The 19,513-nt window shown below is 31.7% G+C and overlaps 1 protein-coding gene across 1 annotated transcript; it reads right to left on the minus strand.

The window, feature by feature from the left end:
• Positions 1-393: 393 nt before the first annotated feature.
• Positions 394-6,958, minus strand: LOC125860445 (E3 ubiquitin-protein ligase SIS3-like). The gene is made up of 10 exons (XM_049540404.1): positions 6,742-6,958; positions 6,615-6,653; positions 6,431-6,497; positions 6,261-6,334; positions 5,751-5,889; positions 5,579-5,671; positions 5,120-5,185; positions 2,000-2,119; positions 1,774-1,887; positions 394-1,016 (listed from the first exon to the last, which is right to left on the minus strand). The coding sequence occupies exons 1-10, from the start codon at positions 6,768-6,770 to the stop codon at positions 624-626; spliced, it is 1,134 nt and encodes a 377-aa protein (XP_049396361.1). The 5' UTR covers positions 6,771-6,958; the 3' UTR covers positions 394-623.
• Positions 6,959-19,513: the final 12,555 nt, after the last annotated feature.

Consider the following 19,513-nt stretch of genomic DNA (forward strand, 5'->3'; position numbering starts at 1 on the left):
TTTGAACACAATAGCCAACGACCAAATTAAAAGATGTGCCATTCTGCCTAAAGAAAGATTATTGCTGTGTCATTTTCCACTTTAGCTATACATATAAAACTCATTTATTAATCTTAATTTGACTCCTCAAGTCTACCATGTAATAATATCAAATGGTATCCTAATGTACTTTTAGTGGAACTTCGATTTTATGTATACACAGATTCTGTTACGTTTCTGTTTTTACAAACTACTGGTTCCAAACACGGTGAATATCAGTATCGACCTGTGCCATGCATGCAAGAATCACTTGTGGCACTGAGCTTCGATGCTGATTGCATAGCATTGCCCACAACAACAACATACTCTATATAATCTCACGAGTTGGGTCTGGAGAGCATTGGCCAGACAGAATTCTATTTAAGCGAATTAAGGACACCACTATGCATCAAAGAGATCAATGCAAAATTTACATCAAAACAAGCAGGCCAAAAACAGATATTGTTGTAGCTGTTTCCTTCCATCGGCTCATACACTAGTTTTAGCAATCTAATTACTGTTAGAAGCCACTACAACACTCAACATTGACTAGAGGTTGACAAAAAATATCAGTGCCTGCAAAGTTAGAACATTTGAACAAATAGTTACAGCTGTCTTGGAGAATGCTCCACCACGACTTCCACATGCTCTACATTTCTATCGTTGTCAGGTGCTGATGTTGGGGCTCCGTTCTCAACTCTTGATTGAGCAGCTGCATTTTCCTCGCTGCTTGGACCAGCATCCTCTGTGCGCACAGGGCGGAGAAAACCTTGCAATCTCAGCAGATAGCTCTGGCTGGAAGGTTGGGATCTCACATACCGGGCTGCTGTCAAGACGTTGGTTGATGACCTTTCTAGATCAGCAGGGATATTTGACAAAGCACTGAGATCAAGATTTGGAAAAACAGAACAACGGCATCTAGGGCATTTCACGTTTAGGCGAAGCCATTCATCAATGCATGCAACATGAAAGTTGTGAGCACAAGGGAGACCACGGACCTGCATAAAGGTTTTCTAATAAGAAAAATAGCAACAGAGCCTAAATAAGGGCAACACCAACAAAACTAGTGTGACAGTTGTGGAGTTGGCTTCTAGCAAACCAACCTTCTCCAACAACACAAAGAGACAGAGGAAAAATATAGATAACAAATTACAAAACAGGCAAAATGCCCTAGTGCCGATTAACTGGAATTAGCATGACTTTGATCTCCTGAACCATCTTTCAATAAGTTATGTATCTTCAAGGGATGCCGAGTTTTAAAATTATCCTCTTCACTAAGCTGCAGAAACATGAAGACTATAAATAGGAACTACTACCTTAAAATGACACCAGGACAAGTTCTTCTAATTTCTTTTAACCATCTTTCTAAGAATTTAAGCTCTTAATTTTCTCTCGAATTGGGCGGGGCTGGGGATCATTGCTTGACAATAAATATTTCCACTAGTTAAGCATGCATCTTTAGACTATTATTGCCCCAGTAGTCCCATACTATTACCCTACAAGAACATTGGAAATTAATCTGACTTGCATATTGAAAACCAGCCATAAAAGAAATATTGAATCGTTGCTTTATGTTCACAATTTATTTTGGTGGAAGCTGTGTATAGAAGCGTAGATTTGTGTTATTTAAGTAAAATTGAGAATGGCATACAAAATGTATTTATTATCTAAGAATGAGTCATTTGAGAGCATCATGCAAAAAAAGGGGAGTCCTAAATTTTCTCCAATAATAAGAAGTAAAGTTAACAAAAATACCTCATTTCCGACATCAAACTCTTCCAAACAGATAGGGCACTCACTGCAGTCTGTAGGAACAGCCTTCATCCTGAACATAGGAAGTTCTTGAATGAGCGCCTCCACTGCTTCTCTCTATGTGCAAAAAGGAAATTCACCCATTAAGAATCTTTAATCGATCAGGTGTAGCAAAGGATTCATATCGAGGAGTGCCTTGAGCTGTTGACAATAAATTTTCAGTCGTTACCTGAGCTTGGCTCAAATAAAGTCCTGGATGGTATGAAGTAGCATCTTGGCCCATACCTCTCATCTCCTGGCCAGCAGCTTCAAATGCCCAATCTGGCACTCTGATCATGTCAACTAACACCTGTAATAAGGAAAATTGTAAGCTTGAGGAGTAAACCAAAATAGCTTACCATGAAAACCAAATTACACCATACCATGATGCGCAGGACTCTAAAAACTAGAAGTCAATAGTGTGTTTTCACACTAGTGGCCCAAGAAAGAACAACACATTAACCATCGTGATTATTCATTTATAAACAACATTCATTTCTAATGCCACAGAACAGATTAGTCAAACCAAATTATCGACGGAGATCACCCACAGAGTAACTGTTTACACAACTCTTTACTTCTTAAAAGACAATAAAACAAAATTAGTGTGTTTGACATTGATGATACATATCGCAACTCCAACTAGCTTGAAATTGAAGCAAAGTTGATTGGTGCATTAATTGAAACCAATAGCAATATTTATGGCACAAAAACACTGAAAGTCTTACATTTAACACACTATAACTATACTTACAAATTCATATATTTCTTTTAACCGTGATGTCTAGGTCAGTTTGCGTGCACCTCGACTAATTCCATGATATACCTGATATTTTCCACCAACACAAGCATCAAGTAACTTTGTTCACTAAGACTTGGACATCTGTGAAGAAATCACCTAGTGATTTTGCCGCAGCGGGATTTTAACCAGAGACCTCATGGTTCTCAACCCACTACATTGACACTAGGCCACACCTTGGGGTGCAAATATTGTTACACATCAAGCTGTGCATTATTGCAGTAAATTTTCTCCCAAAAGTGGCATTCACTGCAACTATCACACTTATTGATTAAAACTACTACCAAATGCATTACCAACTAACTGAGCTGCCCTTAGCAAACAGCAAGAAGCTTTAAGACCTTAGTTACACCACTCTAACCACCATAGCGACTCCCAAAACACATATCCACACAACCGCTCTCCATGCTTTGAAGAATACAACAAGTCAACAACCATAAAGACTAAAGAAATTGATTCCCATTCCTTAATAATCTACGTGACATAAAAACAACACATACCATTACATTTCTCTTTTTCTTTTCCATCCTTTAAGGGGGGTGCCGAGTGGAAATTTAGGAAAATCCGATACCCAGTCTCTACCCAGAAGAGGGGCCCACTGGGTGTTTGCGGTTTGGTTGAGTACTGATCCAAACCGAAAATCAAACCAAACTGATTTTTATTTGGTTTTGGTTTGGATTGTATTCAAGTTTTTTTTAAAATGATAATATTTTATTTAATTTGGTTTTATTGAATACAAACAAATAAATAACCAAACCAAACCGATAAATTATATACACAAATTTTATAATTATATATACAATTAAATTTTTTTGACAAGGTAACAAGTTTTGTATATAAATCATCAGCACTAAGGATGGAATCCAAAAATTTACATCAGACTATATACAAATTAGTTTTTAATACTTCATATACTTTTTCATGAAAGTTCTATTTATCCCTAATAGGCTAATGAATTGTACACCTTACGCTCATTTATTAAAAGAAAATCATCAATCCAAACTCATTTATTTTAAGAAACAACTATTAGATTTACCTATATATATTTCTTGTATTTCTTATCAATTTTATTCACTTGATTAAAACTTATAGATCTTAAGACATTTTCTCCATAATCAAGGAAAATCATAGCCACCACAATAAAAGGTTATTTATGGATTATAAATTGGAAGAGAATGAAAAATTATTTTCTAATTGTAGGGGAAAAATAAAAGAGAGAAATATCATTATGTTTTTTAAAAACCGAATCAAACTGACAAGAACCAAACCGATGGATATGAATTATATTTGGTTTGGTTTTAGTAATTAAAAAATGGACTAAATTGGTTTAATTTTGGTTTACCCCAAAAAAGACCCAAACCGGACCATGAACACCCCAAGTGCCAACACAACTCAACAAGTGAAGGCTATTAGTCAGGATACAGGTGAACTTGGATGACCTTGACCACTGCCAAGTATAAGTGGACACTATATGAGTGTCAGCGCGTGTATATACACGCCATAAAACACACACATATCAGTACGAATTTATGTGTCCATGTTTTTTTTTTTTTTGATAACCGAGAAATCTACCTGTAACCCGCCCTTTGGACCAATCACAGCCTTCTAAACTAGGTGGATAATGGGCCCACCCCTCTACCCTTCTCCACTTAAATACTGGGCTTCGCTTTGCATGGTGTGGGGATTGAACTTGTGACCTAAGCCACAAATCCTCCACCTTTTGCCACTCGAGCTAGGCCTTGGGGGCATTTATGTGTCCATTTCTATAGGGCTTTTTCCAGTTATGATATATTTCTTTCATTTGCACTAACAAGATATGTTTTTTCATATCTATCAATTTCAGTGCACATTCTTGTTCCTTATATAAACCTAGAAAGAGCAACCAGGAGGCAGTAGCATCATATCTGTGGTGTGGGAGGGTTTTGAGATGGCTCATACTACATTGGGCAATGCAAGGGAACAATGAAGAATGCACTATTAGGTTGGGACAGTAAAAGACAGAAAAGATGAAGTCATATGCTGGATGTTGCTCCATTAGCACTAATGTGAGTTGTATGTAGGAATAATAACTTTATTTGTACATTTGAGGAGAGCCTCTTCTTTTAATTTCCTTTAGATGCACCCATGTCATTCCTACTTATATAAAAAAGATTGAGTCTCCTTCACAGAGAACCATCTCATTTTGTAGGATCTCGACCTTTTAATATACTTCTTGTATACGGAAATTTCCTATTATAAATGAAGTTACACTTTACTTAATCAATAGAAACCTAGAAAGAGCACATTTCTGACCAGCAGTTTGAATGCATGACTACCTTATCATGGAGAGATAGCAAAGAATATCATCAATTTAATAATTTTGTACAATAAAAGGAAACAAAGTCAAAGGGAATAAGAAAATATATACATATACATGTATGTATGTATAACAGGAACAACTTAATTCTTAACATGTCATATATGAAAGCCAAAATACATTAAATCAAGCATATTGTGCATTCTAATGCTTACCCCAAATTCTGAAATAGGAATTCCTTGTTGAGCGCGCAATAAATGGGCTTGCCTTCTAGCTAACCACTGCAATAAGAAATTGAAAACTTAAGGAAAATTGTAATATTAACGTCAATAAAATTGCATAACTGTCAAATTTTCATTTATCGGATTATATAAATCCATTTACATACTAACAAGACAAGGTAACGCCAATACAACATTGGTATTTGGATAATCTCCCACCCTCCAAAACAGAAAAAATAGCATCACACCGGGCAAGAAAAGAATCAGGAGACCGACATTCTATTTTCTGTCCGTTACAGGTTGGTATCCTGCTTTTAGTTCTTTTTTGGAATTCGTTGCTTTAACGCTCTCTTTTTCCACTTTTTCAAAGAACAAGATAACTGCGAAACGAAACTGTCCGAATTGAACTAAGGTGGTAAGTAGTTGAATTTTTGGAAAGGTTTAGAAAATAACCTTCCCTGTCGATATGCAAGCTATGCACATGAGTCCACAGTAGCTGAACAGCAACCATATTAGGAAGCCCCACTTTTGGCCTTCTTCTGGAAGCTGAAAGAGTTTGGGCATAATGTCAATTCTAGGCTTTCAAATCAGAACAATGGAAGCAGCAAAGGACTACTAAACTTACGCAGTTTCTTGCACTAGTGAACCATAACGTCCCAATGATGGTCCAAGCCCAAAGAAAGGGGTAAAGAAGCAAGGCAAGAACTGAAAGAACAGCTATTCTTCCACAAAACCGACCATATCTTTGCTGCCAACCAAAATCCCTAAAATGCAATAACACCTAAAACTTCAGTCTAGTCATCGAAGTGCACAATACATATGAGGCAAAGAAATCCAAATAACCACCAAAAGAAAGATATCACTAAAAGTTACTAAGTCAACCAATCTGCACATTGCTCCTGGCATTTAATTAAATAGTCTGGAAGCAAGAGAACAGAGTAGAGATATGAACATGAACAATCCCAGCAGGATTATTACTTCGAAGAGTATTACGCCCAATCAAGTAACAACTCAGGGAATCTCATGCAAGTTAGGTAATACAGCTAGCACAATAAATCTAGAAAAAACACATAAGGGTAGATTGCTTCTCTTGCACAATAAAATGTTTTTAAAGAAAAGAAGTATGAGGCCTTACAATCCCATTCCAGCAGCAAGTCCATTATCTACAAACATCAACAGCCGAAACACAAACACTGCTGTATAGTCAACCTAGATTGAGGAAAAGGGTAAAATTGAGATATACAACAACAACAACAACAACAACGAAATACAGAAAACAATTCAAAGAAATTTATTGATACCCACCACGATCCAGATATGCAATGGGTATATACAAAGATGGTATCGTTTCCAGTTGATAGCTACAATGATTCTGATAAACAAACAGTTAAAGAAACAACCCAACTACAATTTAAAATCAAATCCAAGTTCATAGTAATCCCAATATGAAAAATCAACTTCCTAGGAGGGAATCATTTAAAAAGGATACATACTAGTAGCCAGCATTGACAGGAAGAACCCATCATACCTACAAGAAGAAAAAACTCAAAAAAATTAAAATTTGATAACTCAACGGTAAAGAAAAAACCAAGAAAGATAAAAATAAGAAGAGTTACCATTTAAAATCAACTCCTCTCATCGCCATTGAAGAAACTTCCAAGAACCCTAAGAGAAAATCAAGAATTCAATTTTCATATTTCAAGCAAAATTCTTGAAGTCAAATCTTTGAATTCGCAGATTCTGCAGCAGACCCATAAACTAAGTAGAAAATATATAGATTGCTGTAGGGATTTGAAGGGACACTAAAGAGGAAAAGAAAATGTTACTTTTTTCAGGAAGAAGTGTTGAAGTGAAGAAGAAATTGGACTATCTAATTAGGTGGCGTTTGGCACGCTTTCTTTCTTGGTCCCCTGCAAAAATTTATTTCTAATTAGTACTCCCTCCATTTTTATTTAGGGCCCGTTTAGAATTATGATATAGAATCATGAGATGAAATTGAAGTTTTGTTTGAACATGTGATATGTAATTTTTGTGTTGTATATTTTCTCATAAACATAAAAATTTAATAAGTTGTAAAACTATTAAAATAGCTCAATTGTTTATTCAATCTTATCAAATAAATAAAAAATTATAAAATCGCATAGTAAATTATTACAAAGTTATTTGTTCTCTACTTAAGTAATTGTTTCATCTAACTTTAATTTAATAAAAAAAATTGAACATAAATTGTAGTGTACTAGTCTTTAATATAATCCTCCCACATAGTACGGATAATTTCCTCACGTTGAACTTGTATTTCTCAATCATGTGACCGGGAAGACGAACCAACATTGTTACTTTGAGACATTTATTGATCAATATCATCCGCAACTATATTTTCATGCTCATAGACCATAAATATTTCATCACTTTAACAATCGGGTGGTGTGAATTATAGTGATTATATGTTGGTGAAAATAATAAATTTTATGTCGGTAAGAATAATAATTTTTTAAAAGTAATGATGTGATTATAAATTTTATTTACATATGAAATAAATGGTTAGTAGATATAAATGTAGGGTTGTTTTAACAAAATATAAACTTATGGATCAATTTTTGTATTAAAATATCTCAAATCATTATATGAAATTTCCATATCATGGTTTTTGGAGAATATGGAATCACATTTCATGATATGTAATCATGAGATGGAATCAACGTAAAATCGCATGTCCAAACGTTGATTTCATCTCACGATACCATATCGTGATATGGTATCACATGGCCAAACACCTACTTAGTTGTCATTGTTTCAAATTTCAGTTCCTTATAAATTTATTATTGTATTCTTATTTTGTTTTTTTTTAACGGTCGTTTGGTAGAATGTACAAAATAATGCTCATTAGAATGTATTAATAATATTTGCATTAATAATGCTTATATTAGTTATGCATAATTTATTTCTTATGCGTTATTTGGTTTGGTGTATTAAAAATAGTAGGCGTTGTATTATAATATTTATTTACAAAAACATTCTCCACAATGATGATAGAAAAGATGTAAAAGTGTTTTTTAGGAGTGATTGAGTCTTTAACCATGCTAATGCATGCATTAAATTTTTTTGCTAATATTAATACCTAGAAATTCATTGTATTAGTAATACACTTCTCAATGCATAATAGAAATTAGAATGTATAACTTATTTCAAAGATTATACTCCCTCTATTCAACAATAGTTGTTCATTATTGATTTGACACATCTCTTAAGAAACAATAATAATAGGGGTAATATTACTATATTATCCTTTGACTTTATTAAATTTAATGTTTTTGAAAAATGTGTTAGATCATAAATAGTGTATCTAGTAGCAAGGGTAAAATAAATACAAAAAGTAAATTATCTCTTGATTTTCTAAATTGGACAAATATTATTGAACAACTATTTTTAGTATAGTGAATAACTATTGTTAGACGGAGAGAGTAACTCTCAAGGGTAAAAATAGAAGGAAAAATCTTAGTAATTCAGTTGGTTGGCTATATGAACTCAGACCCTGTTGATATGGTTTGATTCCCCATGCAATCCTCTTCCCATATCCCTCAATTTAATTAAAAGAAAAAAGAAAAAAGAAAAAAAAAGGATAAAATAAAAATAATTATATCAATTGTGCATTAATTTTATGAAATGACAAAACGTCTATATTTTAATACGAATTATATTTAAATAAAAACAGAAGACATAAAATCATAACGTATCGAAATGTAATCAAACCGCAATGAGAATATAGAATGTAAAAATTGTAACGTATGATCAAATACAAATAAAACAGAGGAATGATGACGAAAGATAACGACGAAGAATCCGTTAAAAGAGACGGCGTTTATTTGTGAGAGTTGGATGGGCCCGATGGAAGTGGCTGCCACGTAGACAACTTCTGTGATGACGTGATTGAATTAACATCCCGAAGTTCGAGCCTAACAAAAAATAAAATATTACCTTCATTTTTATTTCCTCTCTGCACAACTCTTCTTGTACTAGATACAAGCCGGGTCGGCACGAAGCCCAATATATATTAATTTTTAGTTTTAATTTATGTGATAGTATAAAACTTGAGAAGTTATTCAAAATTTATATAATTTTAAAAATATTTTAAGTTGTTAGATCTTTTTTACATATTTTTAAAAATAATTAATTGTACTTTTAACCACTGTTTTTAGAAGTATGTCTTTTACATATATTAAGTTGTAAATTATTGTAATTTATAGTACTTTTTTAACGTAATATTCAAATAATATATATGTTACTTTTCATGTCTTAATTTATGCGGCATTGATAGATTTTTTCAGAGTCAATTGATTTTTTTTATGTATTTTATTTTTTTTAAAAAATTATTAACTACTGTAATTTATAGTATTGTTTACGTCATTTTCAAATAGTATATATTTATCGTCTAACTCATTTTATGTGGTATCAATAAATTACTTTTCATGTCTCAATTTATGCGGAATTGATAGATTTTTTTAGAGTCAGTTGATTTTTTTTTTATTTTAAAAAAATTTATTAACTACTGTAATTTATAATATTTCTGACGTCATTTTCAAACATTATATATTTATTGTCTAACTCATTTTATGTGGTATTAATAAAAATTCGAGAGTCAATCGAATTTTTTTAAATAACTTTTTAATATTTAAATTATCAATTACTATGATTTATAGTATTATTTATGTAAAAAGACAAAATTTTCAATATAAACACAATTTTTTTTGTATGTGAAAATGTAGTGACAAATAAAGTAACGTGTTTTAAAGGGGACCCATATGTATTAACTACTCTATTAGTAGAGGAAAAAAGGAAGAAAAAGAATGGCAACCTGCTTGGAAAATTGGGACCATTTTTGCGTCTGAGAACGAAAAATGGAAGGGTTTTATATCCAGTACTAAGGAAGTGCAATTATGAAACAACCAAGTACAACATATTTTAAGCATAATATTAAGAAAATGTCCATCTTACCCTTGATTAGGGAAGCAAGCATGTTGACGAACCACTGCTTTCCTAACTTCTTCTATATATTAGCAATTATTAACGCAAACTATCTTAGACAAAATAGAAATAAAATTGCGTATGCATCATTCTATCTAAATCTCATTTATAAAAGTACGTTGGTATATTAATATTATTATTATAATCTTATATTTGAATAATTTCAAATTAATGTGAATATGAATTATGTAGGTAGAGTTAAATTGGTTTACTATATATGGTGCTATTGTAATAATGTAGTAAGTATGTATTTATCCTTAATAAGGGGTTTTGATTTCAAAATCGGCCTGAATTTGAAGTTGTCTTTGCTTGAAAACTATCGAACACCGAATGAAAAGAAGAAAAAAACATGTTTGGGTTAAAGTTGAGTTCCAAATCAGTACTCGGTTGATATAATCTTCTTATATTTATTAATATTAATTTGCTTATATTTCATTATAAAAAAAGTGGATTATGTCTTCGTTTTAGTTTTGATTTACTCTAATAATTGATTATGATGTGCGCAAAGTTAAATGAATAAAATGGGTAAAAGATGTTTATTCACACAAAAAAGAGTGATAAAGGATGGGATAGTAAGTAAGTGTTTTTCATTAAAATACATTTTTATTTGGGATAGGGGGCGTGGGCGGGGGGCTGGGGGTTAAAAAGAATTTTTTTTTGGGAATGGGGTGGGGGGGGCTTAATTTAATTTTATTTTTATAAAAGAATTAATGGAAAATTTTAAAATTTTGTTAATTATTTTTTATAGGGGGCTGGGGGCTGGTAGAGGGGTGGGTTGGTAAATTTTATAAAAAAAAACATTTAAAAATATTTTAATAGAAAAAATTTAAAATTTTGTAATTTTTTTTTTCCGAATGGGGTATGGGGGGATGGTAGGAGGTGGGGTGGTAATTCTTTTTATTTATTTATTTATTTACATTTTGTTGGGATAGGGGGTAGGGGACTGGTAGGGGTGGAGTGAAGTGATAAATAAACTTCAATTTTTTTGTTTTTTATTTTTAAAGCTTTTAACAAGATTTCTATTATAATATGGGTAATCATATTATCCATTGAGTAACTCGCTTTTATCCATTTAAAATGTGAGTCGAGTCGAGTAATTTATCAATTTTTATTTGATTCGATTTTGATTGACTCATATTTGACTCGACTCGCTCATTTGCCACTCTTAGTTTTAACTTATGTATATGCACCCACGGGCAGAGCCACTGGGTACAACTTACAAGGGGTTCACTTGAAATTAGAAAATTACACCGAATATATAAGGTTAAGATTTTATTTTCTATGTTTAAATTTATGTGTCACATTTTATTTTTCAAAAGTCAAATAGTTTAAGTTTGACAGAGATTTTGCTCATGAAATCTTCAATTTTTTCAAAATGAAATTTATATATTTGTAAACTACGTAAAATAAATAAATATTATAAGTCACAATAATTGATAATTCAAAATATTTAAAATATATATGAAAAATTTATTATCAAAGATAAATTTATTGAATTTCAAAATAAAAAATGTTTCATATAAATTGAAACATAGGGAATATATTTTTAGGTATAGATAGTAGAAATTGAATCTGTTTGACTATATGCTCATATTTTGAAATGATTAAGTAAAAATTCTGATTCCGCTGCCATATACATCAAAAGACTGACGATTTCACCAAGTTATCTTCACATCTAACTTTGAGATGGAGAGAATATATAGTAGAGTACATGTAGGATCTATATCTCTGAAAGTCGTAAGCTTCATATATAGAGATTATCTTCTACCATTCATTATATTACAAGGAAGCGGAGAGAGGCTCAGATGCATGTTGATCTTGTACTCTATACGATTTATAAATAGGGTGGTCAAACTTTTGACCTACTTTCTTTATGGACAAATTTTGATTTTTGACTTCAAGATTTGCCCAGTTACTAAGGTTATTGGATTTAATTTAACATGTTGAAATTTATAGTTTTATAAGACTAGTGATCACTTTCATCGTACGTATTGAAAAACTTTCACATATTTTTATAAGAAGAAGTTGACGATGAACAAGAGTACTACTACTTTCCTAGTTGGAAAATCCTAATTAGGTACTCTGAATCAAGCATCATGGTCGGATTGATCATTATAACATATAATATTACATGCTTTATTCATATGGTAAAACAAGAAAAGGCTTATGAATATATACCTGCTGTTGTACTTTATATGTGGCGTTAGCATGGCTTTTATATGTTTACTGTTAATTTCACTCTCTATATTCTCTCATCCCTTCAAAAAAAAAATAGTAATGAAGACTTGTCTCGGGAATGAAACTAATGAAGACTTGTCACATGATATGCAATAGGTAGAGTATAGTTTAATTTTGGTAGCGCATGTAAACTTGTCGTTTGGATTTAATTCATGGTCGAGTCAGAATTTTGCTAAGGGTTCAAAAATATAAATTAAAGAAGTAAATATATGAAAAAGTCTAAAATATTAATATCTATCATATACAATAATAATTTTTCATCGAAGGTGATTCAGTTGAACCCTTCGCTACCAACATTCCATACACAAATTTCTATTTAAGATTTTCTATTGTTTTAATATTTTGCACTCCCTAGATTTCAACTGTCCACAAGTTAAAACAATGTTTATAGCAAGAAATAAATCTGGATCCTAATTCAATTTTAGAAGCTTGTGATCTTCTTGTACGTTTGAGGACGAATATCTAGAGTACAAATAATATAATATTGAAATTTAATATCGAGTAAATAAATAATTAAAATGAGCATGACTCTTATATCATGATAATTAATAAATGTAAGTTTTTACTCACAAAAAACTAGTAAAATTAACTTTGTTTCTCACCACTCCAGATTAGACTTCATTTAAATCAGATATATTTAGGAAAAACCAAGTTCTGAACTTCTTGGTACAATTATAAACTCTATTTCTCTATCTCATATACATAAGATATCATGGTGAATTCAAAATTTAAAATTTCCGAATTCTGAATTTTAAAGGCTTAGCTAAGTATTTCGGTGACTTAAATAAGTATAAAGGGTTGCTAGTAAACAATTTCAGGTAATGAAGTGAACTTTTAGTTAAGTTTTTGTGTTAATGAAGTGTGTATCGTTAAGTATATACACTATATAATAATTTATGTGCATAAAATATAGTAGCATATGATATGCTAAATTGTATTTATATTATAGTAACACTAACACATTTCAAATTAAATGTCAAATACGAACAATATATTTGTCATGTACGCCGTATTATTGTCCCAATCCAGACAAATAATGAGGGAAGAATTTACATGTTATTAAAAATAGGATTACGTGAATTTGTGATTTTTTTCGTAAAATTAGTATATAATTTTTAAAATTGATATAATATTATTTGCTGTCATTTATGTTATAAAATATGATAGAGCAAATTTCTTAGAAAGCTAGTTGTTTTCTTCTTCGTAAATTTTCAGAAGGCTCTCTAGTAGATTTTGTAAGCCTTCTAATTTTTTGTGACTGACCAGTGTTGTATTGAGGTCAGATCTATCCCCCCTTCTACTCCTTTTTGCTAATACAACACACCCTATCTGGATAATTAGTTGATTTTAAAAAAAAAAAAGCTTTAAAAAGGTTAAATAATACACTTGATTAGATTATAATTATAGAATACTTTTTTCAGGAGGAAGTGTTGAAGTGAAGAAGAAATAGGACTTATCTAATTAGGTGGCGTTTGGCACTCTCTATTACTCGTAATTAGTAAAATTATAGCGTATCGAAATAACTTCAAAGTATATATAAATAGTGACCTTATCTTTATAAAGAGAAACTATTAAATTTGACCGCATCACTTATATTTTGTTTATATATAAATAGTGAAAATAGAATGAAAGAAAAAATTAGCACGAAAACATAACAACAAAACTTTGAATAAATAATGAAGAAGAAATATTATCTTTTTATTCTAAAGTTTGTTGTTTTTCTTTTTAAAGGAAGGCTCATGTTAGCGTGAGTCTTATAAGTCTCATTCTGACGTGAGTCATGTAAGATTCATTCTGACATGAGCCTTGTATATACAATTTAACGTCGTTTACTACTTCATCTAAATATTACCTTTTTAGTTTCATACTCAATTTTTATTACCTTTTTTAAAAAAAATTACTCAATTTTTTTACCATCTTTTTAGTTTCGAACTCCATTAAAACATGTTTGTTAATTAAGGAAGTCACCGTTTAGTGCTTTCTAAGCTAAAACGGTTAATATATCATTTGCCTGTATATTATGGCGCGCAAAAACGGTTAGTAAATTATTTCCCTATATATATATATAGCTTACTTTCCATCATCCTATTCAACTTACTTCATATCTTCATTTGATCTTTTCGTATTCTTCTTCTTTACTATTTTTGTTCTGGAAAATTATCATGTCATTAAAAAGAACGTATTGGTGTGAGCATTGTAAGAAGAATGATGATATTGGGGAATTGTCCTTTGTGATGATGCAAGTGCATAACAAGAAATTGCACAGGACATTTAAGGCCAAATGCCTTGATTGCCAAATGGTATTCTCATCCAGTATTACACTGAAGTTGCATAGGTGCAAATGCAATCAACAATGTCATGAGGTAATTAAGAAATTAAGTTCATGATTATATTACCTACCTTTCTCATTATATATAACTATGATCCCCTTCTTTCTTTTGTCTCAATTTTCTTTTCTTTTCTTTTTTCCCTTAGATGGAAGAAAGTTCCCCAGATGAAGTCGAAGAAAGGAAGAAAAAGTAAGATGGCGACGCCGATGAAGTCGATCGGAAGGAAGAAGAAGTATAAAATAAACGATATATAGGATTACTCGTACGTGAACTTTTGATGATGATTTTCTTTCTTTTTGTTGTGCCTCATCTTTTTCTTGATTGATTTCTTTACCCGTGTAATGGATTCATATGGGGATTATATATATAACCCTACGTAAATGAAATGAAATGAATTTTTTTTTATGGATATATACACTTTCTTTGTTAAAGTAATTACGGTTTGTTTCTTGAAAAGTTGTTGTATTCGATCGATCGGTTACAACTTGAGTGAGAATCTTTTTTTGTTGAAATCGGTTCAAGGTTCGTGTATTCCCAAATTCAAGACTTTTTAGTTTGAACATGTAATATGTATTAGTAGTAATAATTGTTATGTCGAATTATATGTATCCCTAAAAAAAATAAAAATAACAAGACCTAAGTCTGTCGATAGCAGCCACAAAGGATGAACCAAGTTTTCTTCACATCTAAATTTTGATTAATTCTTCGATTTCCCAAATACTGGCATTTTTATTTGGATCAACTGTTCAAAATGATTGAACAAGAGTTTTGAAGGTTATTAGAGCTACCAAGCTGATATTTTTTACAAGTCATTTTTGCGTCACTTATTCCTTTGTTCGTTATATATTGTTCGCAAGGGGGTCCAAGAAGGTATATATTCCATGTTTGATTGATTACTAGTTTCAACATCATCGATGATCCCCTTAAGCATATACCATTCTCTTCTTTTTACAAGTTGATCTCACCATGTTCATAAAACACGCTTTAGAATAACGAGCTATAAAATGTTATTCACAACAACGTTCATGGTCATTTTGTCATTGAATTTTTTTGAATAAAATAAAAACATAAAACATTACTCTGAACACGTTTAAACTAGATTTTACAATCTTTAAAAAACGTATTATTTTGGTGAATTCATTTAAATTAATTGTAGCTTAAACGGGAAAAAAACAGTCTATTTTTTAGTAATTTGCTCAAATTTAGAAAAAATAAGCACGGAAACATAACAACAAAACGATTAAATAAATAATGATGAAGGAATATTTTTTATTTTTTTTATTTTAAAGCTGCCATTTTTTTAAAAAGGAAGGCTCGTGTTAGTCATGTCAGCAAGCCTCTCATTCTGACGTGACCCATATAAGATTCATTCCGACATAAACTTGTATATACAATTTAACGTCGTCTACCCCTCCATCCAAATATTGCCCTTTTGATTTTATACTCAATTTTTGTTACCCTTTTAAAAATTTACTCAATCTTTTTTACCTTTTTAGCTTCGGACTCCATCAAAACATCTTTAAAGTTACAGTTTAGTGATTTCTAAGTGCTCAAGGAACTTATTTTTAGTTGGCTGATCCCACATGGGCACGATTTCATAGACCAGTAAGATTCCTTCTTACCACTTACACCACCGTATGAGCCTTGAAGCTTGTTTGACATTGCTACTAAAAACGATTTATTTTAAAAAATATTTAAAAGATAAAGCAATATTTCGCACTCATGAATGATATCACTAGTAATACCCCGCCCCGCCTCATGATTTTATTCCTAGGAGCAACTATTTATACTTCTATGATTGTTGGGTAAAATTTTGGATTACCCTTTTCATTTTTATTATGTTTTATTTGGTGTAAGGAGGAGAAAACGTATTCAACTTGAGTTGAAATTCACCCAATCAAAAAAAAAAAAAAGAGAGGCAAAATGTAACGACCCATAAGGTTATTTTCGGAAATTTTCGTAAAATTACCGTTTTACCTCTCTCAATAGTTGTCCCAATTCATTTAGAATTAGTCGGTGAAGTTGGTTTGGAAATTTATGAGCTATTTGTTAATTACGATTGTTTAGTTATCGGGTAATTTTAAATAATTAATTTTAATTGATAGCTAATGAGCTAAATCCATTATTTATTTTATAGAATAAATAGTAGGGCTTGTCAGTTTTTAATACTTAAGTATTAAGAAAAGAAGAGCAGAATAGAAACTCACCTGGAGGCGTGGAACCGACTTAGCTAATACAGTGCTGGTAAGGAAATCTCAATCTTTCATATTAATTGTAACCATATTGTTAGAATATAGAATGCAAATTGTTAAAATACAATTTAATTGAATTAGGAAGGGAAATTTGGCAAAGTTGAAATTGGAATTTAGAATTTGGCAGTACGTTCTTTTGACAATTTGAGGAGACAAGAGTTAGGCCATTATTGGCAAATGATGGATAAGATTGAGGTTGTTTATTCTAATGGCATAATGTAATCATTGCTCTGAATTGATAAGTTTTAGGAATTTCGTGAGTTTTGCCTCATATGGTCTCGCCATGAATTTTCGTAAACAGTTAAATTACCGTAGTTAGTAGTTCTTGTTTTATGATCAGATTACAAAATAATTTTTTTGATATATTGAGATAAGTAATTAAATATTATGTGTATTATATTATATATATATGAATATGATCATTAGATTTATGATATTTGAAGGATTTGGAACTTAATCCTAGGCTTGAAAATTTGGAAAAAGAGTTGGCACCAAAAGTGAAGAACTTGATCATAGATTCGTGCACTATGATTTTTGGGTCTATGTTAGACATATAGTGATACGAGTGTTGTTAGTTTCAAAATTTTACTGTGATTATATACTTGAATAGATTGCTTTGAGTTGGAAGTTCAACGAGATGGGAAGACTCGAGACTCGGAGTGATTGTTCAATTAATTAAGGCAAGTGGATTTCTAAACCCTTGTTAAGTGTATGGAATTCGTGTATTTCCTTGTAATATGTGTTTGGGGGTAATGAGACTTGGTGATGGGTTAACTTGTTCACGTTGATTAATTCTAATGATGAAAAAGGGGTAATAAAAGACAATGTGATTAATTGTTTGTGTGTAATGTGTTGAGAATTGTTTGTGACGGGCATTGATACGGGTACCAGTGTTATAAAGGAAAAGTTTATTACTATAGAATGCGGATTGTAATTCGAGAATGCCAAAGCATATGAACATTAGTTGATATATTATTGACTTGATTTAGTATGTGTGATTGTGTTCTTTATTGAACCCGTATACTAGTGATAGCTGAAGTGATTACATATCATATTGATATTTGATTGAGATGCATCATCCCTTTTATTGAAATCATATTGTGCACATGCATTGACATGAGATTGAGTATAAATTGGGCACGTGGAGATCGTCTGTGCTGGGGATGGTGAGATGTTAAGATTATAATTTGGGCACGTGGAGATCGTCCGTGCGAATTTTTTTTTGATTTATGATAGTGCGTTGAGATCGTCCGCACAGACACGTGGAGATCGTTCGTGTCGATATATGGACCTCGCGAGTTCCCCATGGGTCATGAACTCTCGATGTATTTCCGAGGAGTATCATGTATATACGATTGGGAGATTGTATTTTGAGGCATATCATTTCATAGTGTCATATTGCATTGCATCTTACGACATCCTTCATTCTTGATGATTATGTGTTTTATTGGTGGTTGGAAAATACTTGATATTTGATTACCTCTATTTGATGAACTTGATCTTGTGTGTTGCTGATATTTGTAAGTGCCTTTTTGTGAAAGTTGTGATTGATGAATATTGAGTTTGTTGTTGAGGATATGTAATTTGTTAAAGTGACTGTTGTTGAGCTGGGTGCTATGTAAACTGTGAACTGTTAGGTTGGGCTGGTTTTATGCAGGTTGTAGTTGTGGAGGTTCGGTTGGGGTGTAAGGAGTACCCGCATTCTATCCCCTTACCTTGTGTTTAGAGGTTTACTTGCTGAGTACCGTATGGTTTGGTTCTCACCCCTTGCTTCTACAATTTTTTTAGCCTGGACTTTGTGATACTTTCCATTCTCTTATTTTTCGAGGCTTCTTGGAGATTTGTGAGGTAGCTGTTTGTTATCTCAGCAGACCTTCTTACTCCTATTTATGATGTTGTTCTATTCTAGAAACAAGGTAATTTGAGACTTGTGTTTTTCTTTTGAATCAATTGTAATACTTTAGAGGCTTGTACACGTGACAATCAAATTTTGGGGTATTTTTGAGTTGATTATAAAAATTTCTGCATTTTATTGTAATAGTTGAGTTTTAGGCTGACTTGTCTTGATAGGATAAGACGAGTGTCATCACGTCCATTTTTGTGTCGTGACACAAAATGAAAAGCTAGCCCTTATAATGTTCCAACCTAGTGTAGTATGAAATAGAAAGGTCCAAACTTGCCAGGTATACTATAAACAACAAACAACAACATAAATGGCGTAATTGTAACCCACAAATAAGATCTGAAAAGGATTAGAAAATACACAAAATTTATCCTTTACTCTAGACAGATAGAAAGATTGTTTATGATAAATCAAAGAAACATTGGCAATGAATGGAAACGCTAGCATGATATGGGTGTACAAATTCTTGAAGAAAACTCCAATTGTACCCTTGGAGCTTTTGACTATGATGAGTGAGAATTACATTACTCCCGTTGGAACTTTGTGGGGAGAGTAATATGAGATCAAAAGCTTAACTTATAAGGCTTAAATTGCTTTATTTCAAATAGTACAAAAAACAATTTAATAGTAAAAACTTGCGTAA

Source organism: Solanum stenotomum, chromosome 3 (assembly GCF_019186545.1).
Source record: "Solanum stenotomum isolate F172 chromosome 3, ASM1918654v1, whole genome shotgun sequence".
NCBI lineage: Eukaryota > Viridiplantae > Streptophyta > Magnoliopsida > Solanales > Solanaceae > Solanum > Solanum stenotomum.

Excerpts from the sequence above, each read along its gene's own strand:
- LOC125860445 (XM_049540404.1), bottom strand. The coding sequence starts at position 6,770 with ATGGCGATGAGAGGAGTTGATTTTAAATG. Across the intron at positions 6,335-6,430 it reads CATTGCATATCTGGATCGTG|GTTGACTATACAGCAGTGTT; the intron begins GTGGGTATCAAT and ends TCCTCAATCTAG. Across the intron at positions 2,120-5,119 it reads TTCCTATTTCAGAATTTGGG|GTGTTAGTTGACATGATCAG; the intron begins GTAAGCATTAGA and ends TCCTTATTACAG.